The sequence below is a fragment of the Brienomyrus brachyistius genome, chromosome 4, assembly GCF_023856365.1.
Source record: "Brienomyrus brachyistius isolate T26 chromosome 4, BBRACH_0.4, whole genome shotgun sequence".
Taxonomy (NCBI): Eukaryota; Metazoa; Chordata; class Actinopteri; order Osteoglossiformes; family Mormyridae; genus Brienomyrus; species Brienomyrus brachyistius.
In genome coordinates, this window is record NC_064536.1 from 75,196 (window position 1) to 99,383 (window position 24,188).

A 24,188-nucleotide genomic window follows, 5' to 3' on the forward strand; every position below is an offset into this window, starting at 1 on the left:
CCTTATACCGTGCCCTGCCCCACCCCTCCCCCTGTACTGTGCCTTGCCCCACCCCTCCCCCTGCACTGTGCCTTGCCCCGCCCCTCCCCTTATACCATGCCCTGCCCCGCCCCTCCCCTTATACCACGCCCTGCCCCACCCCTCCCCCTGCACTGTGCCCTGCCCCACCCCTCCCCTTATGCCACGCCCTGCCTTGCCCCTCCCCTTATACTGTGCCCTGCCCCGCCCCCTGCACTGTGCCCTGCCCCACCCCTCCCCTTATGCCACGTCCTGCCCCGCCCTTACCCTTATACCGTGCCCTGCCCCGCCCTTCCCCCTGCACTGCGCCCCGCCCTTCCCCCTGCACTGCGCCCCGCCCTTCCCCTTGCACTGTGCCCTGCCCCGCCCCTCCCCTTATACCGTGCCCCGCCCCTCCCCTAATACTGCACCCGGCTCTGCCCCTCCCCCTGTACCGCACCCTGCACCAATCCTCCCCGTTTACCGCATCCAGCCCTACTCCTTCCCCTTTACCCCACCTTACCCCGCCTCTATCCCTGTACTGCAGCCTTACTTCACATGACACCGAACATGCGCTGGAATGGCCGTTTGCCTCTAAAAGTGGACTTAGCGCGTCCTTATGGACGGCCCGCCCCAGACACTGCCTGAATTCCTGCCGCTGCTGGGATCTCCTCTTTGGTGGTTTTGTCAAACAGCTACTTCAAAGGTGGCTAATATGAAACAAGCCTCGTTCAAAGGAGTGATTTTACTCAATGTATTAAGCCGACTCTCATTTATATGCAGGCTCCGGTTTCTCAAGAATAGCAGCCGAGGACCCTGTGAAGCTGTCATGGCGATCAGAAATGGCGCATTCATTCGGAAATTTATCTGACACAATTATCCATCCATCCATTTTTCAAACTGCTTATCCTACTGAGTTGCGGGGGGTCCGGAGCCTATCCCGGAAGCAATGGGCATGAGGCAGGGAACAACCCAGGATGGGGGGCCAGCCCATCGCAGGGCACACTCACACACCATTCACTCACACACGCCTATGGGCAATTTAGTAACTCCAATTGGCCTCAGCGTGTTTTTGGACTGTGGGGGGAAACTGGAGTACCCACGACGACATGGGGAGAACATGCAAACTCCACACACATGTAACCCAGGCAGAGACTCGAACCCGGGTCCCAGAGGTGTGAGGCAACAGTGCTAACCACTGCACCACCATGCCACCCCTGACACAATTATTATTATTATTATTATTTCATTAGTCACTATTCAATATTACGAATGGGCATTTAACAGAAGGAATAAAAAATGTTTTTTAAATCATATTTATTTACTAGCTCTGCTTGCAGAGTGTGTGTGTGATATGAGGAGCTCAAACATCTCTGCATAAGCAAACCTGGTCTGGTTGAGTAATAAAGAGACAACTTATATGAAGTACTTCTGCATAGAAGGTTTTTAAGGATCTAGTCTGACTTTCCAGAAGGTATCTCAGTAAACAGAACAATGTGCCGCAATCTCAGAGTATGCGTGTCTCTAACTCAAATTTTGTAATGGAAACAGTGAGTGACACACTGAATGTTAACTTTCACCAAAGGAGAAATTTATTTGTGTTTAATAACATTCCATCTATGTATATCATCCATTATTTGTCCAATATAGAGGTGAGCCTGCATCTTCTTCCAGGCAAAATAGGACACCCTGGACGGGATGCCAGTCCATCACAGGGCACAGGGCAGGGGATACCCTGGACGGGATGCCAGTCCATCACAGGGCACAGGGCAGGGGGCACCCTGGACGGGATGCCAGTCCATCACAGGGCACAGGGCAGGAGACACCCTGGACGGGATGCCAGTCCATCACAGAGCAAGGGTCATGCACACACTATAGGGAAAGTAAAGTTACATTTTGTTTCCCCAGCCAGGTGAATACTCTCTGATTCTTTATGCTCACCTGGCTGGTAGGAACAAAATCTTTTTTTGGATTTGGTCTGAACCTGAAATGCCCAACACTGGTGAAATGTAACTTTACTTTCCCTAGAGTGTGTGTATGACCCATGGCCTGTCATGGACTGCATCCTATCCAGGGTTGGACCTGAACTGCCTAACACTGAATTTCACCTCACTGCCTGTTTGTAAACTTGGACACTCCACATACACCGAACTGGGGCCAAGCTGCCCCTGGTCAGGGTCCTGGAAAGGCATGTGTGTCCACTGTGTGCCCGGCTGAAACTTCGCCGTAACTGCCACGTAGCTGCGTTAACCGCACGCTTGCAGCCATTAAACTGCCTTATTTTAATCACTGACTCACTAATGAAAGGATCCGTCTCCAGAGGGAAGGACAATTATAGCTCGGCAGGTAGCACGTCCCCCTGCAAGACGAGGCCTGATGCGGCGTCGTGCTGCCGCATTTAGCTCTCCCCAAACAAAGCGTAGATATAGAGGTAGTGAGTCCATCTAACGGCTCGAGTGAAATAGCAGCGGTTGGAATTTGTTTATGGCATGATGCGCAGGACTGCGGCTGCATCCGGCTTAGCGACGGTGGTGTGCGGCGATGCATGTGATTTATTTGCAGTTGGAGCTAGAAGCTTTTGAAAGCCTTGCTGTGGGGATAGGTGGAGATCCTGAGGTCCACGCTGGCCGTACGATAAACAGCCCCATGTACATTTAGCGTCATTTCACTCTGGACTGTTGGTCATATTTAAACTTAGGAATGGAAAAGGGAAAGAACAGGATTGTGGGATTGTTTTAAGAGATGGTTGAGATGCAGAGATGTACGTTTCTCAGTCAACCACCCTAATTCTCAGTCAACCACCCTAAACAATATACAGGAATGACAGAAATTTCTGCATGAAAATCAAACCTGAATAAAAAATAAATATTGTTTGTCATTCTGATACTTTTCGCCCAGTGGTTGATCCTGTGTTTTACCTGGTAATCCTGTCTTTGTTCTGTTTAGAAAGCAAGCTGTCAGAAAGCTGTTCCCAGTGGGCATTTCATCTAATAGTGATGTCTGACTGATTAACTCACCACCCGCTCTAGGCTAAGTGGTTTCACTACTGAGCTGTACAGTTTTCAGACAAGATACTTTTGTGAGTTGTGTGCAGACCCAAGAGAAGTGGTTGCTGTGACACTGAACACTCCAGAGATGCTGTCACTGCCTGGGCGGTCATTTACCTCATGTCTGCAGTTATAGGCTTGCCCATCCGCTCGCATGGAAAGCCTCTTTCTTACTTTATGATTCTCATGTAAAATATCGTCTGAATTAATTGACTACATTTCCCATCATCCACTGTAGTGACGAGTGGGCAGTGTGACTCATGGTCCATTTGCCCTCGGAACTCGGATTCCGAGTCAGTTTCCGAGTTTTGAAGCTGGAAGTGACGACATGCGCACTCCCGTTTCTTAGAGATCCGAGAAATATCTCGGAGCAGCACAGAGGATCCCGAGTTCAGAATCCAAGATGGCAGCGCCCTTTGTCAACAGAAGGGAAAGTTGTAGTTTTATACCGTTTAAGCATTACTTCTCATTTGTGGCTCATTAAATCGGTCACACACACTATACCGTCTAGCTTATCTATGGACGTGTTGCTACGGAGTTTTATACGTAAAGCACCGTGCGTAATGTGTTATCAACTGATATTGCTAACCATTAACCGGGCTAGAATTGGATTTCATGATTAGTCGGATTATTTGTTGTATTTAAGGTAGATGGGACTAATTGTAAGTGAACGAAGATAAAGGCTATTTAAACTGAGGTGCCTTAAATCTGACAGGTTGTCCGGCTAAGCAAAAAAATCTTTCTTTTTCATATGGGTCCGTGCTATCGCTACTTCTGTGGAAAATGAAACGCATCTGACTCGGTTTTTCCGAGTTTTTAGCGGATGTGACGTTATCTCGTAATCCGAAAATTGGATCCCAAGGCAAATGGAACACACCATCAGCAGGTTAGCGCACTCTGCCTGTGAAGGTCACCTATGACGCCACCCCTGAGCAAGACCCTTAACCCCAATTTTTCCATAGACTGTCTGACTCTGCTTTCTCAAAAAAAAATAATAATTTGCTTTAGCTAATATTGTCTGCTAAATAAACAGAATGTCCTGAAAGGCGTTAATTGTTTTCGATGGCAGGGGCGGGAAGATGGTTTTAAAGGCAACCTCTGCCTTCATGTCAGCGTGGAATGAAGTATCTTCTCTGCCTGCCAGTCTCCTCAGGCATGTCACAGGGTGTCGCGTGTCACAGGGCTCTGTGTGTTAGGGTTAGGTCAGTGTGTAAAGTTAGTTTTATGGTTAGGTTAGGGTTAGGATTAGGTTAGGTTAGGTTTAGGGTTAGGATTAGGTTTAGGGTTAGGGCAGATGGACAGTAAGAGTCGTGTTGTGTTGCAATAATGTGTTGCGTGGACAATGAAACGTGCCCTGTAGAAGCTCATGGCTCTTTTTTTTTGCTTGGTGCTCTGTGTCAGGGCGAGAGTGTGATTAGCTATGTATCTCCTGGCTCCTCAACAATGGAAATGTAGAGAATGGAGTGAGAGGCCAGAACCGAGGGCCTGTAGTCATGCTTTGAATATGCAGCATGATAATTGAATTCAGTTTATTTTATATAGAGCCTATCACTCTAAGATGCTTTAATGGATGTGATACATTCTTGCATCATTTATACAGAAAAATTCAAAGACAGGGAAGAAGGATGATGAAGAGACGCCCCGGTCACCATCCAGACACGTGGGAATGAATGCAGAGAGCTTGAATGCAGATCATGCATTGACACATTAATGGACAATCATAGTGGATAAAAATGGCACGTACAGCAGCAGCCATAGTTATGGTGCGTTATGTGTTAAGTGTTAGGTTGGCAAATCTAAAGTAATAGTTCTTCACTTGAGATTTAAAAACTTCAACGATTTAGCATCCAGACTGAGGTCCTCTCTGTAACGAAAGGAGGTGTGGTGCATGTCATTGCTGAGTGGGTATGGGCTGTGAGAGGTTTGCCATTATTTACGTTCTGCTAAATTGTTACGACTTCCACTGAGGCCTGGATTGCTAGGTTGGGAAGGGCGGGGGGTGTGAGAAGAAGGGGTATTGGTTGGTATGAAGGGGGGAACATCTATCTCACACTTTTATCCAAAGTGACTTATGTTAGAGTGAAGGGTTACGCACTAAGTGCGCTGCCTGGGGTTTGAACCCACAACCTTTGCATGCTTTACTTGTTGAGCTACAGGAATGTGATGAAAATAGGTATGTGGAATCATTAGTTTGGTTGCTCACCAAGCATTTGGATGAGGTCTGGTGTATCAGAGCCGCTTCCTTGTCATGCCAGGGAACCTCAGCATCGAAGTGGACAGGGATTCTGTAGTCAGTTCTGCGAGGTTTTCCTGGACGGCGAATCAGAATGCACACCAATATATGCCCAAGCAAGATGATATTTTTCATTTTTATTTGGCATTTTATTTTTATTTTATTTAGCTTTTATCCAAAGTGAAACATTTTTTGAGAAAGCAGGGTTAGGGTTAGGGGTTAGCCAGCCAGTCCGGGGGTAATTGCGGGTTAAGAGCTGTGCTCAGGGTCTCAACGGTAAAATCACTCTGGGGACCCTGGGATTTGAACTGGTGACCTTCTGATTACAGGCACAGCCAGTGAACACTAAGCCACACATCATCCCCTGGTCTGTAAAGAAAACTCCACCCACTTGAAGAACAAACATGGAGCGAAGATGCATGGTGTTGATGTTCTCCTTAATCAAGTTATCATAGGAGTTGCTATCTTATCCATTTAAATGGCATTTGATTGTTCTCAGTACATATTCTGTGTTTCATCAGACCACTTAGTTTGGTTTTTCTGGTCTCTCTCTTTCACTGCAGGCATCATTTGCTCTTTTGTTTGCGTTTGTCTGATAGTAACCGAGCAGTAATAACATCTCATTTTCACTGTGTGCATCGTTTGCTGTATGGTTTATGTTATATTGGCTTTACAGTGGCCAAGCAGTAGTAACATCTTTCTGTTTCTTCTTGCTAGTTTGTTTATGTTTGTTTGATAGCAGCCGAGCAGTAATAACATCTTTTTCACCCTGTGCATCATTTGCTCTTTTGTTTGTTTGAAAGTAGCCAAGCAGTAATAACATCTCTCTTTTTTGTTGTGTGCATCGTTTGCTCTTTTGTTTATGTGTTTGTTTGATAGTGGCTGAGCTGATTATTCCCCCCAGGGGAAGAAAGATCAAGGCTGTGGAATGCCGACCTTTATCGCTGCCTTTCATTCTGAGGAGTTCTTACAAGGAGGAGTTCATTAGCTTTTAGTGAGGCTGAAAACAGGATTGCTGAAAAGCTGCTGTAGGCCATGATGAAAGGCAAATGTCCCCTGATCCCAGCTATTCTGCAGTTTCAGACGAGGTGTGGAGTCTGATATTTTGTCAATTGTGTGTGTCCCTGTGTGTGTATGTCCATGTCTGCGTGTATGTTTGTGTGTGTGTGCAGGTGTGTGTATTCTTTCTCCAAGTGTGTATGACCAGGGAGATGGCCCATGTGATGGATAATAATCTAACCAGTGAATTGTCCTGAGGAATCCACTGCCATTGGAGGTTGAACTTCTCTGAATATAATGATAGATTAGCAATACAGGCACATTTACAGAAAACTAGGGTCTCTCAGTAGATAAAGTAAAATATACAGCTGCATAAATGAGTGAAATTTCCGTCACTCTGGACAGCTAGCAGCTTTTGCTAAGTGCTGCAACATGTAACATGTAATGCTACATGTACGCAGGCCTGTCTGACGTCACCCTGAGTGATAACACTTCTGGTTGGATGCTGCCTGATCCAGATTTCAGCAGGTTAGCAGGCAGACGTGTTTGCGCATCTTTGTATCTAATGTGTTTGCTGCTGGTTTGCCAGCAAGATTGGACGTCCAGCGGTTACCCGCCTCAGTGCCTGCCGGACCACAACACACCTTCCTCACGCAGTTTCATCCATCACACCCTCTGGAACCTTTCCCATGCCACCCTATCCATCCATCTTCCATCCTGGCCTAATTACCGTCAGTTCATTCTGAATTAATCACAGTCTTTGAGGGCAAAAACGTCCAATCGAAATATTTTCCCCAGGTAGATGCATTTCATCTAAACTGTTTTCGTCGATCTCCACGTCGCGCGACACGGATCCACCGGGAACGCGTGTTGGTACTAAGCTGTTAGTGCTGGAAGCGCTATTTCGCTGACGCGTAGCATCAGACTCTTGATGCTGGAATGCGGGTGTCTTTAAACACGTGCCGCGAACCAGCCAGAGGCTAGGAATAAACATGCGCAAGAAAAGCTCGTTACAGCTCGTTGTCCTCTGCAACATTCTCGTCGGCTTTAAAGGGGGCTCGAAGTCGCTGTCCCCTCCAGTCAACAGGCAATAATTATATTTTATGGGAGATGGGACACAGAGCCGAGGAATAATTTCCCGGCAGCTGCATGTTTTATTTCCATTTTAATTTTCTTCTCGAAATCTGAATTCTGGTCTCACCGGGAAGCAATAATCTCAACAATATACCCGGTTAATTCAGTTTGGGGATTTAAAAGTGAAAGCGTGGTGCTGATTGGCCAGCGGACGTCGCGTTGTCCATGTGCGCCTCTCATGCCGTTTCTCCAGCTGCACTTTTATATTTCGATTCGTTTCAAGAGCTCGATAATGTGATCAATTATACATAAAAGCAGAGCGCAAATAAGCGGCACGTTTCATTGTTTCGCGGTTTTTCGCGGATGTATTTTCCATTAATTATTTATCAGCATGTTATTATACTTCATTTGCGCTTTCTGCACCTGTAAAGTGAGGGACGCCCTGAATCTGCCAGGGCATCCATGCCCATTGGCCGCCTCTGCTATACCAGCCTCTGACTTTGTCTTTCCTCTGACGTTGTTCATGCTCCTCTGTCTCCCTTATTCCCTTCTTCTTTATCTCCTTCTCCCTCATCCTTTCATCATGGTGCCATTCTGTTCTCTGCCCCTTACCACGTCGCCAGTCCCCGGCAATCAGTTCTGTGAGCGGCTCCTGATTTTGTTCCTCTGTCCCGACCTTCCCACTGTAGCCCCGCCCTCCCCTGGTGTGGACCCCACCCCCCTGCAGCGCACAGGCAGCCAGAACGCCGCCGGCGCCGCCTACCAGCGCGGCAGCTACGCCGCCGGCCCTGCCACCGCCGCCTACGCCGACCCGTACCGCACGCTGCAGTTCTGCCCCTCCACGGACTCTCCATACAGCAAGTCAGGCCCCACGCTGCCCCCGGAGGGCACGCTGGCCAGGTCGCCCTCCATCGACAGCATCCAGAAGGATCCCAGGTGAGCGGAGGGCACTGTACACACGCGGTCACATGGGGGTCAGAAATCGGGGGAGGCAGGTTATTAAGGAACAGTAAAGAACAGTCAGAGGCCTTAGTTGTTAGAAAGACACGGCCTTGGGTGCAGGAGGGAGCCGCATTGTACACGCTGACCTTTGACCTCTCTCCAGCTTTTACGATTAGATCACCAGGGCCCGAGATCATAAAGCATTTTACCGAAACGTGTTATCGGCACGGCCAGCTCCACCGTCGCCGCCTACACTCTCTCTCTGGGGGAATTTCACTCGCCATTCACCCACTGATGTTCGTGCATTTTTATTGGTTAAAAGAAACTTAAAGAAAGAATTAATTTTCTTTAATCCCGTCTCGGTATTTCAGTCAGCTTTTTGCTGGACTGGTACCCTATGTGTTGATTTCAGTCAGTAGAATTCATTTCTGCGATACAGATGTGAAACATAAGTATCACATCCAGATTTAAGTCTGCCAGGCAGGAGGGACAATTTAAATCCTCCACCGTACTTCTTATTCACAGATTAGTTTTTGCTGTTAGCATCAAAATGTTAGCCTTGTTTGCTCATCCGACTAATTAGTTTTAAATAACGAAATGGGTTTAAAGCAGATTCGCGAAAACGTTACTTTGATTTGTAAAATGTCTTACAAGTCAGTGGGAAGATGCTTTTCACACCAGACTGCATATCCTCTTCCAGTGGGATCCAGCAGATCGCAGCTGTGCGAATGTAAGCGCAGCCAAAGCGGCTCAGCTGACTGTGTTTGCACGGCATAGTTGTGGATTCGTCTTATTATGCATATACGCAGAATGCTGAACTGACCAATCAGTAAGGGGGGGGGGGGGGGGCGTGGTGTGCATGATTCTAATATACAGCCGTGTTTGTGTCTCAGAGGGAAAGGGGAGGTTGTTCTGTTGAGATGAGGATTCGTACAGTGGTGAGAAAACTACCCCAGTGGCTGTAGACACTCACTGCAAAGTAAGCCAGGCTTGTCATTGTATATAAAGCATATATATAAACGCACCAAAGGACTCTGCGCTTGCTTATACCACATTTGGGTAAAAGGCTTTATGAAAACAAAAATGAATGACAACAAAAGGCAGGATAATATGACTACAATCTTAATAAAAATGAAGAAAAAAAATTAAAAATACATAATCTATTTGAATCGAATGGCTCTGTTAGAAAACCATTTAGTTTCTCAACAAGCAGTAGAGAGCGTTTGCATTCTGTTTATTCATTCTTTCAAATTTATTATTTCTATAAACTTTACACAAACACTAATGTTATTCTGTCATTAGTGTTGTCTGAGCTGTATGAGGAAAACATAGTCTTAATATTATGATTATATTGTATTAATATAATGATAATATTAATGTAATATTAGAATAACTGCACTGACCTCTAATGGGTTACATTTGCTGGCTGATGTATGTATTTTATAACATGCACAGTTAACTTTATGCCACTTATTCCATTTAGTTGTTTATTAGTATATTAATTATTCATGTATTGCATTTATTGCCATTTACTGATGCATGCCTTTAAGTGAATGTGTGTCGTGATGAGAGTGCAGGCGGAGGAGGTCACGATGGATTGATTTTAGGATTACTTTATATTTTCTTTATGTCCAGCTCCATTTTTACCTAGACACCCACCTTCTTCTCTCTGCCTGTCTCTCGATAGGTACGACCCCGAATTCCTTGTCTGGAATCAAAATCAAGCCGAGAAAAGAATGACAAAGTAATCAAGCATTTATTTACATTCTACTTCTCATTCTCTGTTTCTCCCCCCCCTCCCCCGTTCTTTGGTTTAATGGCTTCTCTAGTTCCTGAAATCAGGTTCTGGGATCCCTTACGGCATCTAACCATCCTTAGACAGCAAAGGAAATCGCTGCGATTCTGCTGCTAAATGCATCGCGTCTAACACAGCTGCCCTGTGTTGGTTTATTGCTTTTAAAATATATATACATATATATATGTATATTTATATATACATATTCTCAGCTTTTTAAAGCTGAGATCTTCAGCTCTGATCCAAGTATGCAGTGACATCATAGAGGATGTGATTTAATTAATTATGCTTTGAAATGTGTGCTTTTAAAGATCTGAGCTTAAAACGAGGCCACAGGCTTTATGCATTTAATATGACTTGGAATTTGTCCTTAATATTAACCGTGGTTTTTATTACCAAGGCATAACGTAAAATAGTATCACTGATACGAAATGACCTCTAATGCTATGTAATGAGCAATCATATTTAATTAAAGTTGAGGTTAAAGGTTTTGGCCGCTTGACCTTAGGTTAGGAGTAGGAGTGGGGTCACATGCTCACATCCCAGGATGCACCGGCAGCTCACGCTTCGCCGTTCGGCATCGTTCGCTCATGCTTTGTCGCGCTCTCTCACTCACGTCATCTGCCATGTTGGTTCGCACCATCTTGGTTCGCTTCTCTTTAAAAACATCCCATCGTAATCTAACTCAAAAAGCGATTCTCTTTCCAAAATAATGTAACCGGTTTGTCAGTCAGTTGTCCTTATAAGCATGTAATTCCATTTGTTGAATTTATATGTAAACATACTGTCACGTTAAACTGGGGAAGCAGGAGCAGGGAGACGGAGGATCAGGGAATGTGGGATTTATTAGCAGTCACTCAAACACAGGACATTGGCAACATGCAACGTTAATGAGAGGACTAGGGAATACTCTTACGTGGACTTAAATACACAATACTTATGAAAAACAACTGGAAACAGCTAAGGACACGGGGAATCCACACGGGGTGGATGAGGGAGCGAATCACACGGCAGCATCGGACAATTGGGGCACGGCACATACAGTACAGTCAAATTTTTGAAAGATTTTATAATGATGGTTGTTAGATTCCTTTTAATTAAATAAGATCAACATGAATTATCCAAAGCTGTCATTTACTGTCATTATGGTCTAAAGTAGCTAAGATGCGTACCTTTACTTACAGATATATCCTGGTGAATAAAATGCATTTAAACAGTTTATACCTTTTTTAAATGTTTGCATGCCAAGTATTATGTCAGCTGTTGTGATTTGCAGCATTGTCAGTTTTCAGTCTGACACGTTTTAAGGAACCTAGTCTAACTGTGAATTCTGTCAGCATGTGTTGTTGATATCCAGAGCAGTCATACAGTAATTATTTCACTTTAATGTGTGGAAGCAGTTTTACAGGCATGGTAAAAATGTCCAAGCAAGGACAAAATGTTTCACTCCGTTTAGAGGTTTTTTTTTAATTGAGGTTCAGATCAAGCTTAGAAATTCACTATGGAGACCTGCACTTATTCCTTAAATAAATCATTTGCTGCATCACCCAAGTGTATCAGGATGCACAGTAGCTCTAACCTGTTTGATGGTTCCATCTCTGCTTTGCACTCAGAGCTCCTGCAGCACCGGCTGTTGTGTGGATGTCTTTTGGTCCATTGATGGCCACAGCTCCTTGGGCAATACTTTTGTCTGTAATTACTGGAAGATGTGCCATTCAGCGCCTGGAATCTTAAAATCCAGCCTGCAGGTGCTTCGAACACCCGAATCACACACCTGCAGAGTATATGTGCAAACCCACATAGCAATTTTTTTCAAATATGTGAATTACATCTCCTGGAGAGCTGTGCAAACAACTTGACGGAATTACCCCCTGAGTGGGTATATATTTTAAGTAATTTTAGCACCTAGTAGCAAATAAACTGGTAAAAGAATATCGCATCTGTTAGCTATGGGGTAGGAAGGCTTGATGGGAAGATGGGATGCAGGAAATAGTCAGGCACAGATGAATATAAATGCTGCTTTGGGAATAGTGGAAGGTTATCGATTCGCTTCCTCATGTGGTGTGACGTTTTGTGCCTGGAGGATTGGGGCGAGACAGCCGTCCGCCATGTGAGCGATCGTCCTGGAGCCGCAGACCTTTCGCGTTCCTCTGATATTGATCACTCTTCTGAGAATAGCTAACAGCCATGCCCCGCCCACGGCCCGCTTGCCGTCAAACATTTGCATTACCGCTTGTGCCATGATCCGTCGACTGTCTTCTCTTCCCCCTTGGACAGCCCAGATGTGGAGTCGTATCCCGGTCCATTCAAGGCCTGTTTCACAAGGCTCTGCTTCCATATAATTTTAGGTCTGGTGAGCATTAGCTAGGAGAGCAGCCATGTGTTAGAAAAGCTAATCGAATTAGCCAAGTGAGGAGCCCTATGTTAGCTAAGCTAATAGCATTAGCCAAGTGAGGAGACCTGTGTTAGCTAGGCTAAGAGTATTAGCCAAATGAGCGGCACTGTTTTGGCTAAGCTAAGAGCATTAGCCAAGTGAAGAGCCCTGTGTTAGTGAAGCTAAGCGTATTAGCCAAGTGAGGAGCCATGTGTTAGCTAGGCTAAGAGTATTAGCCAAGTTAGGAGCCCGACGTTAGCCAAACTAAGACCATTGGCCAAGCGAGCAGTTATGTGTTAGCCAAGCTAAGAACTTTAGCCAAGTGAGGAGCCCTTTGTTAGCCAAGCTAAGAACATTAGCCAAGCCAAGAGTGTCCTGACAGTGGCGTCTTTTGCCACATTTTGGACAAAACCGCAAGGCCTGTGGCTAAAAGCAGAAAAAGAAGCGAAGTCTTTGGGGACTTTTGTTGTTATTCTCTTACACGTCATAACCTTTACATTCGAGTTAAAAAAGAGGAAACATACAGTATGCCTACCCCTCTGACTATTTCTAGTAATTGTTCAACGCTAATGCTAATAAACAGTGCATATATAAGTATAAGTCTCTCTATGAGGTTAAGCGATTAGGTGCAAGTCTTTTTTTAGTGGTATATTGTGGCTCTGATTGATGGAAAATTTGATTGTTTTACATTTTCCTTAACATCTATGTCATTGCAAGGGCTACTCAAATTAGTACAAGCAGAGTTTGAGATGACTGCAGTACTCTTTGTAACTGTGTTTTTTCAGATTCATATTGTCTGCAAGTTCAGTGGTTCTCTGCCTCTCCATCGCCTCCTGCTGGCACGTTGCCATAGGTGCCAGTCAGTATAAGGAACATCTGTAACTCGGGGGCTCTTGCTTAGGAGAATAACGTTTCCCTGGGCACATGACCTCTGGGTTATTGACTGGGCTGAAAATCACACCGGCACCCATAGTGTCAGTATTCTGACTGTCAAGTTACATAGTTTGGCTGTTTATTATGCATAAGAAGCTGCATATTTTACTGGAGCAGAACGCCGAGGATACGACAGCAGAACTTGTGCTGGGACTTGGACCGGTCCCTGTGAAAACACAGTACCGGCAGAAGACTGATCTGCTTATTATCTGTCCTGAGCGTGTGTGCGGTTTGTATCTCTTTCTGTTGCCCAATGATTCCCAGCTGTTAGGTGATTGATACAACTTTAATTTGAAGTACGTGTGTTGTGTTAGTGGGGAGCATCAGCAGGGTCGCATTCGTAGGGTAGTTAGGTAGTGGGTAACAGAGCTGGGAAAACAAACACGGAGGGTGTGTGCAGGCCTTAGGGGCCTATTAGTAAGGACATACCAGGCAGGTGTAAGATCGACTATAGGGGGGTGGCATGGGAAGCAGTTTAATTCCTCAGAACCAACAGCTCCTTTACGCTTGAGCTGGCCCACTGGGTCTCCTTCCTGAGCCAGGAGAACAATGCCCGGCTTCAGTCGCAGACCCGGAGGCACTGTGCAGCCGGGATTTGAGGCTCTCTGAAGAGAGCGCCACCCCTTTGCGGGGGTGGTAGTGTGCTATCACTCCTGGCCTGAGGGGCTCCCCTTTCCTCTGGGCCTCCGGAGCCTCATCGATGCAGCCAGTGCAGCATTTTTTCGGGGGAAGTTGTCACTGCGGTAGGCGTGCGGGCTGGACCTGAGGGAGGTGCTGTCAGGTCCAGCCTGTGGGGTGCGTCTGGGGAGTTTAGTGAAGCGGCACGGCCCCGCCTTTCATCCCGAAACCACTGATCCAGCATCTTCTGCAGCGGTCTCCTCTTCCAGCACCAACAGAGCCAGTCGAGGTCCATGCAGAGCCCTAAGCCAGCTTCACCACCGACACCCGCGTCTGACACAAAGTGAAATCGGCTGGCTAAGTCAGTGCCCCCTCTGAAGATGGCGCCCTAGGTGGCCGCTTCTGTCGCCCAATGGGCTGACAGCATTGCTCGCCAACTCCGTGGTATTTCGTTTAAAGAAAGGAAAAGATGGTCGCTTTAGCAAATGTAGCTACACATAGCAGGTTAAATAATCAAAAACGAGCTATGCTGCTGTGATCTCTGCAGAGAAGATCATCAGCCATGATGCTAATTATTGAACTCAGACTTAGGCAACACCACTGGCCAAAAGTGCTTTAGTAAGTCGAATCGTTCAGGAACTCAAGCAAATAAGTTGCGAAGAGAAATCTGTGCTTTTGACATTTGAATTGTGAAAAGAACAGAAGGTGAAATTCCATTTGCCTCAAAATGATGTTTCCAGGCAATTGAAGACAGGCTTCCGTTGATTTTAATGATTGTGTATCATGTCTGAAGCCACATTACCATCCATCAAGCCACCCAGTGCCGTTGCTGACACAAATTAGCAATATTACAGCAGCTTCTTTGATCTCAGTGTTTCTCTTCTTCTGCTCTGTTTGGTTCCCATGAAGAGGCGTCGTTCATGTCAGGGTTTGTCTCTGTTTCATTACTGCCATGATTTAATTCCTTTTCACCCCATGAAGTACATTTCGAGGGAGCTTTTTAAGCAGCTTCTGCGATCGCTGCAGGATTAAATGGTGTACTTGTCAGTCAGCTCTGCCTTTGCTCATGTTATTGGTCATTATCAGGGACGCCTTCAAGCCGAGCCGTGCTTTTGATTGGTCATTTTCCTGTTGACTTGGGTCTGCCAATATCAAACCATTTTTTGAAGCAATGTTAGTTTCTGAAAGGCCTGCTGCTGTCTGGACCTTTCCTTCCATTTTAATCTTTGTTGAATGCACCAGATTTCCATTATTGATTATTGATTTTGCAGTAGCTGCAAGCATGGATGGGGGTTAAAGGTATATAGTCGTAAGTGCAGAAGGAAAAGAGTGGGGAAAACGATGTTTTATTATAGAGGAAACGTTCCAGTATCATTGTTACCTATTCAGGGCTGGTTAGTCCTATTATAATAGCACATTTAAGGCCAAAATATTTCCGTTTTTTTATTGTACTTGAGTGAAATTACTTGGTATTTGTAAAAAAAAGGACCCAAATGCTGGCTGTGATTGTTTCCGTGTTGCACAAGTCAGCGGCGTCCTAATCATGCCGATTTCTGAAAGTGTGCGCTCTTCATTTAGTGTAGGACGTTTTTAAGCTCCATGACAAAAGAGTGTTTACTGTCAGCTGATGTGATGGATGTGCACATTGGCCAGACTGGGGTGATTTATTCTGTCATTGCTGGGAACTCATTATCGCCGGGGAAACGGTGCTGGAGACAGCAGAGTGTCGCGGGTAGGAATGCAGGTCCCAGGTTTACTGGCACACCGCTCTCCCAGTACATTCTCACCCTTTATCACTTTGGCTCTTTTTTTTGTGACTGTTGGAAGTTTCAGTAGCAGCTGAAGTTAGAAAGGATGTCGAACTTTAGACTGATTCGCCGGTTTGCTTCTCACGTGTGAGATCCGAAGCGCACGTGTGCAGAGCCTTTCTTGCTCCCCCTCGGCTTTACATCTCACTGACCTCGCCGTTTACTTCATCAGACTGAGGCATTGTGGGTATTTGCCCTCGTGAATGAAATGTGTGAAAATTCACCATCCAGCGCTGGTCTATTTTTGGGAGGAGCTGGTGTTCCTGTAGTTACTCATCGCCCATGGTTCTGCTAAGAGGCCCTCTTTCGTATGACACTTGGTGTGTGCGCCCAGCAAGCAGGTCTAGTGATATCACCACATGGGTGAAATAAAATAGCAGCACGTTCTGGCTCAAATGGGGGGGGGGGGCACGTTATTTATCTTCTAGTGGTAAATTTTGCCTTGCCTTTATTCATGTTTCCTCAGGAAACATGAGGGCCCCGATTGGGGCTTCGGGAAACATGAGGGCCCCACATGGGGCTTTGGGAAACATGAGGGCCCCACATGGGGCTTTGGGAAACATGAGGGCCCCACATGGGGCTTTGGGAAACATGAGGGCCCCACCTGGGGCTTCGGGAAACATGAGGGCCCCGCCTGGGGCTTCGGGAAACATGAGGGCCCCGCCTGGGGCCTTGGGAAACATGGGGAGGTAAAGCTGAATTGGCAACACCTGAGTGTCCATGCTGATGTCAGCCTGGGGTTCCCAGAACAGTTAATAGGTCCCTGCAGGCAGGGGGAACAGCCCAGGTGGATCAGAGATCCATTATGTTAATGAAAAACATAGCTGTTTCCGGAACAAACCATGAAAGTCGTGAAGTGTTGTTCCTGTATTGGAGAAACGAATATGAGGAGGGCCAGACGAATATTTGTTTAACGCCTTAAACATTTGGGGAATTGAAACAATTTCTCTCACCTGCTAAACATAAGGTGCATTGCAGGTTTTTTCATCATCTCTGTGGCTAAGATGTGCTTTGTGCTCCAGAAATATATTCAGGCTCTTTTCATTGTGCTGTTGAACCTGGATAAATGTTAGGATATACCCTCTGGTCACATGACTCATTCTTTGTTGCATTTACTTTTTTTCACCCTGATTGTTTTTGCAGGACTGAGGGAAGTGTGTAAGCTGTTGTCTCATAAACCTTGTCCCAAAACTAGTTCCAGCTAAGGGAGCTATTAGATTATCCTTCACTTCCCTGCATGGTTCAGCTTTGATGTCTGTATTGGCGCCACCCACTGGCAGGATATGAAGCTACATTAGTGTACATCACGCATACTGGTGGTGAGACTGCACAGGGTGTTTGTTGTTAGAGTGCACCAAGGTGGTTAGAGTGCACCAAGGTGGTTAGGGTGTACCAAGGTGGTTAGAGTGCACCAAGGTGGTTAGAGTGCACCAAGGTGGTTAGAGTGTACCAAGGTGGTTAGGGTGTACCAAGGTGGTTAGAGTGCACCAAGGTGGTTAGAGTGCACCAAGGTGGTTAGAGTGTACCAAGGTGGTTAGGGTGTACCAAGGTGGTTAGAGTGCACCAAGGTGGTTAGAGTGCACCAAGGTGGTTAGAGTGCACCAAGGTGGTTAGGGTGCACCAAGGTGGTTAGAGTGTACCAGGGTGGTTAGAGTGTACCAAGGTGGTTAGGGTGTACCAAGGTGGTTAGAGAGTACCAAGGTGGTTAGGGTGTACCAAGGTGGTTAGAGTGCACCAAGGTGGTTAGGGTGTACCAAGGTGGTTAGAGAGTACCAAGGTGGTTAGGGTGTACCAAGGTGGTTAGAGTACACCAAGGTGGTTAGAGTGCACCAAGGTGGTTAGGGTGTACCAAGGTGGTTAGAGAGTACCAAGGTGGTTAGGGTGCACCAAGGTGGTTAGAGTGCACCAAGGTGGTTAGGGTGCACCAAGGTGGTTAGAGTGCACCAAGGTGGTTAGGGTGCACCAAGGTGGTTAGAGAGTACCAAGGTGGTTAGGGAGTATCAAGGTAGTTAGAGTGCACCAAGGTAGTTAGAGTGCACCAAGGTGGTTAGAGTGTACCAAGGTGGTTAGGGTGTACCAAAGGGGTTAGAGTGCACCAAGGTGGTTAGAGTGCACCAAGGTGGTTAGAGTGCACCAAGGTGGTTAGAGTGTACCAGGGTGGTTAGAGTGCACCAAGGTGGTTAGAGTGCACCAAGGTGGTTAGAGTGCACCAGGGTGGTTAGAGTGTACCAGGGTGGTTAGGGAGTACTAAGGTGGTTAGAGTGCACCAAGGTGGTTAGAGTGCACCAAGGTGGTTAGAGAGCACCAAGGTGGTTAGAGTGCACCAAGGTGGTTAGAGTGTACCAAGGTGGTTAGAGACTACCAAGGTGGTTAGAGTGCACCAAGGTGGTTAGAGTGCACCAAGGTGGTTAGAGTGCACCAAGGTGGTTAGAATGCACCAAGGTGGTTAGAGTGCACCAAGGTGGTTAGAGTGCACCAAGGTGGTTAGAGTGTACCAAGGTGGTTAGAGTGCACCAAGGTGGTTAGAGTGCACCAAGGTGGTTAGAGAGTACCAAGGTGGTTAGAGTGCACCAAGGTGGTTAGAGTGCACCAAGGTGGTTAGAGAGTACCAAGGTGGTTAGAGTGCACCAAGGTGGTTAGAGTGTACCAGGATGGTTAGGGAGTACCAAGGTGGTTAGAGTGCACCAAGGTGGTTAGAGTGCACCAAGGTAGTTAGAGTGTACCAAGGTGGTTAGAGTGTACCAAGGTGGTTAGGGTGCACCAAGGTGGTTAGAGTGTACCAAATGTTATGGTAACACTGCTTGACTGGACACAAATACATAGTAATAACCCAGTTACTACTGAACTGCAAATCATGAACAAACCATTAACAAACATAGTCACTACTTCAGATGAAAGTTGAGTCATGATACATTAATGATCAATGCACATGAGAACAATACTTCACTTGTGTTATTCATTATTTGTTCCTTCAGTAGTTCACAGAGGTTTACAGAAGTAACGGATACATTAACGAATATAGTAACTGCTTGGGATAACAGATGCGTCATGATTCATTCATTAATGATGAATTGACATGAGATCAGTATGTAACAAAGACTTAGTTTATGGTTAATTAATATATAAGTAATAGCATAATACTGTATTATTTGTGCCCTATATAGTACAGTGTGACCATATTGATTTAAAATCCATAGTTCTCAACCCAGTCCTCTGGCCCCAGAGTTGAGAAGCACTGCTGTGAAGTGAGGAGTGGCCCAGAACCTTCAAGAAGAACCAGCTGATGTTTGAGGTCATTTTCAGGGCTGCTGGATCTGAGGTGCCTAGCTAGCCTGCAGTGCTCTGTAGCGGGTGCCCTGGCAGGATGAAGGAAATCTGCCAAGTCGGCATTAAATATTAAGCGCTACCTTATTAAACCTTAAACGAGGAGGAGGCAGCCGGGAGGACAGGTGGAGGCGCCGTGCTGGCAGCCGCCGTTCTGATAGAGAGCAGCCCGCAAACACCCCCCCACCAGGCTCCCTGGGGCCCAGGACTGCCTAAGAGATGCTGCCCAGCCTGATTCCCTGTGATAAACGTTAAATTCATGGTTAAGGTTTCCTCACTTGTCTGATTCGCTGTCATATACCTCATATTCAAGGCTCCGCCTCCTCACTTTTTTGATTTGCTGTGGTAAATATCCAGAGGTGGAAAGGTCAGGTCCAGAAAGTACAGTACAAATCCAGAAAGTACAGTACAAATCCAGACCAAGATTTTGTTTCAAACAAGTTGAGTACTCAGTAACTGTGACTCTCATCTGGTTGGATGAAACAAAATCTTGGTCTGGATTTGTACTTTCTGAGGCTGAACCATCCACCTACCATAAATCTGAAACTCATGTCTCTGCCTCCTCACTTTTCTGATTCGCTATTGTTAACCTCAAACTCAAGTCTCCGCCTCCTCACTTTTCTGATTCGCTATTGTTAACCTCAAACTCAAGTCTCCGCCTCCTCACTTTTCTGATTCGCTATTGTTAACCTCAAACTCAAGTCTCTGCCTTCTCTATTCTCTGATTCACTATTATTAACCTCAGACTCAAGTCTCTGCCTCCTCGATTCTCTGATTCGCTATTATTAATCTCAAACTCAAGTCTCCACCTCCTCGATTCTCTGATTCGCTACTGTAAACCTCTGGCACAAAGCTCCGCCTCCTCGCTTCTCTCTCAAAGGCGACCTCAGTGTCAGAACTGGTTGGCTTAAGGATTAGCCGTCAGCAGGCGTGGCAAGCACACGGGAGTCCGGGGACGAAGTGGAGGTAATGAAGCGGCAAACGGCATCGTTCGCTCTGAGAGCTTTGCCATGCTGGATGATCTCTTGGGGAGCCAGGAGCGTCGGTCTGGAAATCTTCCACGTGGAGGCCTGGAGCAAAAGAGTTCCAAAAGTTCTGATCTTTTAAGAGCCGGAAGCTTCGGGATGACTTCATAGTCCTTGTAATAAACAATGACCCACATTAGGCCCAGATTGTGTAAATAAACAGGGCCCAAGGGGTCCTGGGCCAGGGGAGGATTATTCCTTCCCTCATGCTGGAGAAGGTCACAGCTCCACATCACATAAGGGAAAAGCGAAAGTCACCCCAGCGTGCCTGCCTTTTTGGGACAGTATGACACCTCTTAGCCCATCTGATGGTGACAGTAGGGGTGGGGTGGTTTCCATCTGCACCCAGAGCACAGCTGTTCAAAGCAAATGATGTGAGAGTGATCATCACAGGCAGTCAAGAACCGCATGGAGACTGATTGCCAAACACTGACATGATTGGCCACTTCCACCTATCAGTGGAGTGCTTATTAAATGGCATGTGACTACATGGACCAGTTATGTCTTTGAGATCTTGAGGTCCTTGTGTGTCATTATTCTTAAGGAAATACGGCCTATTTGTGTCAAATTACTTTTATGTATATCTTTTATTTTTAAGTATGATCATCACTGCAGCTGATGAGTCACGGAGGATGTGGGGGGTGGATGCAGTGTTTTTATAGGAGAGTCATGCCTGGCGAAACCTTGAATGTTTCAATTTATTCAATTGTATTATTGTTTTTAATCAGCATTAGCTTTTACCCCTTACTCAGGAAGTTTAACAAGTTTAATTGTGATGTTTTCAGTTGGAGTGCATCAAAGGGATCATTACTTTAATAGCCCGCATAGTGACTGCACACGGGAGTTATCTCTCACCCTCCCATTGTGTCCCTTGATAGGAGTTGTCTCTCACCCTCCCATTGTGTCCTCTTGGTAGGAGTTATCTCTCACCCTCCCATTGCGTCCTCTTGGTAGGAGTTGTCTCTCACCCTCCCATTGTGTCCCTTGATAGGAGTTGTCTTTCACCCTCCCATTGTGTCCCTTGATAGGAGTTGTCTCTCACCCTCCCATTGTGTCCCTTAATAGGAGTTGTCTTTCACCCTCCCATTGTGTCCTCTTGGTAGGAGTTGTCTCTCACCCTCCCATTGTGTCCCTTAATAGGAGTTGTCTTTCACCCTCCCATTGTGTCCTCTTGGTAGGAGTTGTCTCTCACCCTCCCATTGTGTCCCTTAATAGGAGTTGTCTTTCACCCTCCCATTGTGTCCTCTTGGTAGGAGTTGTCTCTCACCCTCCCATTGTGTCCCTTAATAGGAGTTGTCTTTCACCCTCCCATTGTGTCCTCTTGGTAGGAGTTGTCTCTCACCCTCCCATTGTGTCCCTTAATAGGAGTTGTCTCTCACCCTCCCATTGTGTCCTCTTGGTAGGAGTTGTCTCTCACCCTCCCATTGTGTCCCTTGATAGGAGTTGTCTCTCACCCTCCCATTGTGTCCTCTTGGTAGGAGTTGTCTCTCACCCTCCCATTGTGTCCTCTTGGTAGGAGTTGTCTCTCACCCTCCCATTGTGTCCCTTGATAGGAGTTGTCTCTCACCCTCCAATTGTGTCCCTTGATAGGAGTTGTCTCTCACCCTCCCATTGTGTGCCTTAATAGGAGTTGTCTCTCACCCTCCCATTGTGTCCCTTGATAGGAGTTATCTCTCACCCTCCCATTGCGTCCTCTTGGTAGGAGTTGTCTCTCACCCTCCCATCGTGTCCTCTTGGTAGGAGTTGTCTCTCACCCTCCCATTGTGTCCCTTGATAGGAGTTGTCTCTCACCCTCCCATTGTGTCCTCTTGGTAGGAGTTGTCTCTCACCCTCCCATTGTGTCCCTTGATAGGAGTTGTCTCTCACCCTCCCATTGTGTCCTCTTGGTAGGAGTTGTCTCTCACCCTCCCATTGTGTCCTCTTGGTAGGAGTTGTCTCTCACCCTCCCATTGTGTCCCTTGATAGGAGTCGTCTCTCACCCTCCCATTGTGTTCCTTGATAGGAGTTATCTCTCACCCTCCCATTGTGTCCCTTTATAGGAGTTGTCTCTCACCCTCCTATTGTGTCCACAAAGTAGGAGCTGTCCAAAACGACTTTTCTTTTGTTTCTTTTCTGTTTGAAGCGCAAGACCCTGATGATTTGTATAACTGATGAGGATGTTTTTTTTGGCCATGGCAGTGCTGGTGGATGTTAATAAAGGCATGTTTTCCATATAGTGTTTAACGTGCTGAAACAGGAAACCAAGTAAAGGTTTCAGATCTGCTTCCTGAATCCACACACACACAAATATACACACATATACTAACAAACACACCCAGACGCTTGCAGACACATACACGGACATGCAAACATACACAGACAGTCACACACACACACACACACACACACACACAAATAGACACACACTGACATTTATATACTACACACAGTACTCTGCAAATGTCTTAGGTAGTCAAAGAAACTTACGCTTAAATCACCATATTGGTATGAAACTTTGATATTGTACTTGTCAAAGTGTGTCAGCTTAGCTATTTCGAAACCTCCCCTAAAGTCACCCAGATATTTACTGCCACCGTCCAGTATAAGCATTTGTTGACTGAACCACTAGCCTACTGCATTTCAGTAATCAACATCTTATAAAATGTAGTTATTCCGTTAATTGATTGAGCTGCTGGTGAAATGTAACAAAGACGTTGAATGGCTGAGGTGTCCCAGAGGAGAGGTTTTGGAACCGAAGCGATGTTCATCTAGCCATCCAACTGGGTGTCAGTAAGTTTTTGGAAAACGGAGGAAATTCTTTAAAAAAATAAATTGAGTTGCTGTTTATTTGGCCGTGTTCTGTTGTTAAGTGATGTTTTTAATAATAAGCTTTAAACATTTCCTTCACCTGCCCGAGGCCTTTGCTCAGTGCTGTATTTGCATATGCGCTGTGCAGCCCTGCCCAGGATGGTATTGAGCGGACGGACATAGGAAGCTGATTATGATCCAGTGCCCTCAGCGTGAGCCACTGCCTCTTATTCCGGGTGTCTGTCTGTCTGCCTGCTGCCCTATTAAAACTCAGCTCACACATATGAACATACTCAGGAATGTAAGCACTGTGCACTTTGTTCCTTCCAGAATCCATCGCATGGCGTTCAGCGCATTCTGTGTCTCGTTACTGCATAGATGACGTCTGCGCTGAGTCCCTGCGATCGCTGACGCAAAGCGGCGCATGTCGCTCAGTGTCGACACTGTTACGTAAACTAAAATATGACGAGATAAAATGTACATTATTGCCCCCAGGAAAATTCTTTTGCATACACAGCAAGGTGCTTAAAGTGCAAAACATGGTGCACATTGTGCAAACAGGTATAGAAGGTGTAAGCAGATTTTAAAAATACTTTAATGGTGCTTCACTTGTTGAGCTACAGGAGCTTACTGTTCGCTTGCTGTTGTGTGAAAAATTAATAAATGAGTGATGTACGTGCAGTTAAAACAGCACTGGACATTTTCGGCATTAAAGATTGACTGCATCCCTGCCAGGGTGGTGCAGTTGTTAGCACTGTCGCCTCACACTGCTCGAACCTGCATTCGAGTCTCCACCTGGGCAATTGAGTGGTATTTGCCTGTTCCTCCCCCCTTGGGGGATTTCCTCCAGATGTTCTGCTTACCCCCTCAATCCAAAGACACGCTGAGGTTAATTGGAGTTACCATATTGCATTGTTGAATAGCAGTATTATTCTGCTAATAACCCCCACTGCCATTGAGCTTCAGCATGTAACACATATGAATACTGAAGTTGGGTTAAAGGGACTGTTTCAAGGTAAATTATTATGGCCTGTTTGTGCTTGGCTCACTGTAGTGATAATTGTAAAATAATTAGACATGAGCCTAGTTTCCATTTGCTGGAACACACTGGGTAAATTCTGATTTGCTGCTCCCTTTTTTTATTTGTTCTTTATCTTTGCACTTGAACATCTGGCGGGTTTTGCTGACAAACAGATTTTCAGTGGCTCCATGTAGACGAATAAACAATTCAT

General features: G+C 46.0%; 1 protein-coding gene across 1 annotated transcript in view; it reads left to right on the forward strand.

The window, feature by feature from the left end:
• The window catches only part of LOC125740680 (catenin delta-2-like), a 143,080-nt gene that overhangs the window by 45,192 nt on the left and 73,700 nt on the right, over positions 1-24,188 (forward strand). Inside the window, exons 8-10 of the mRNA XM_049012159.1 lie at positions 8,040-8,286; positions 8,993-9,022; positions 9,980-10,036. Coding sequence (XP_048868116.1) covers positions 8,040-8,286; positions 8,993-9,022; positions 9,980-10,036 — 334 coding nt within the window. The remainder of the gene's footprint in view (positions 1-8,039; positions 8,287-8,992; positions 9,023-9,979; positions 10,037-24,188) is intronic.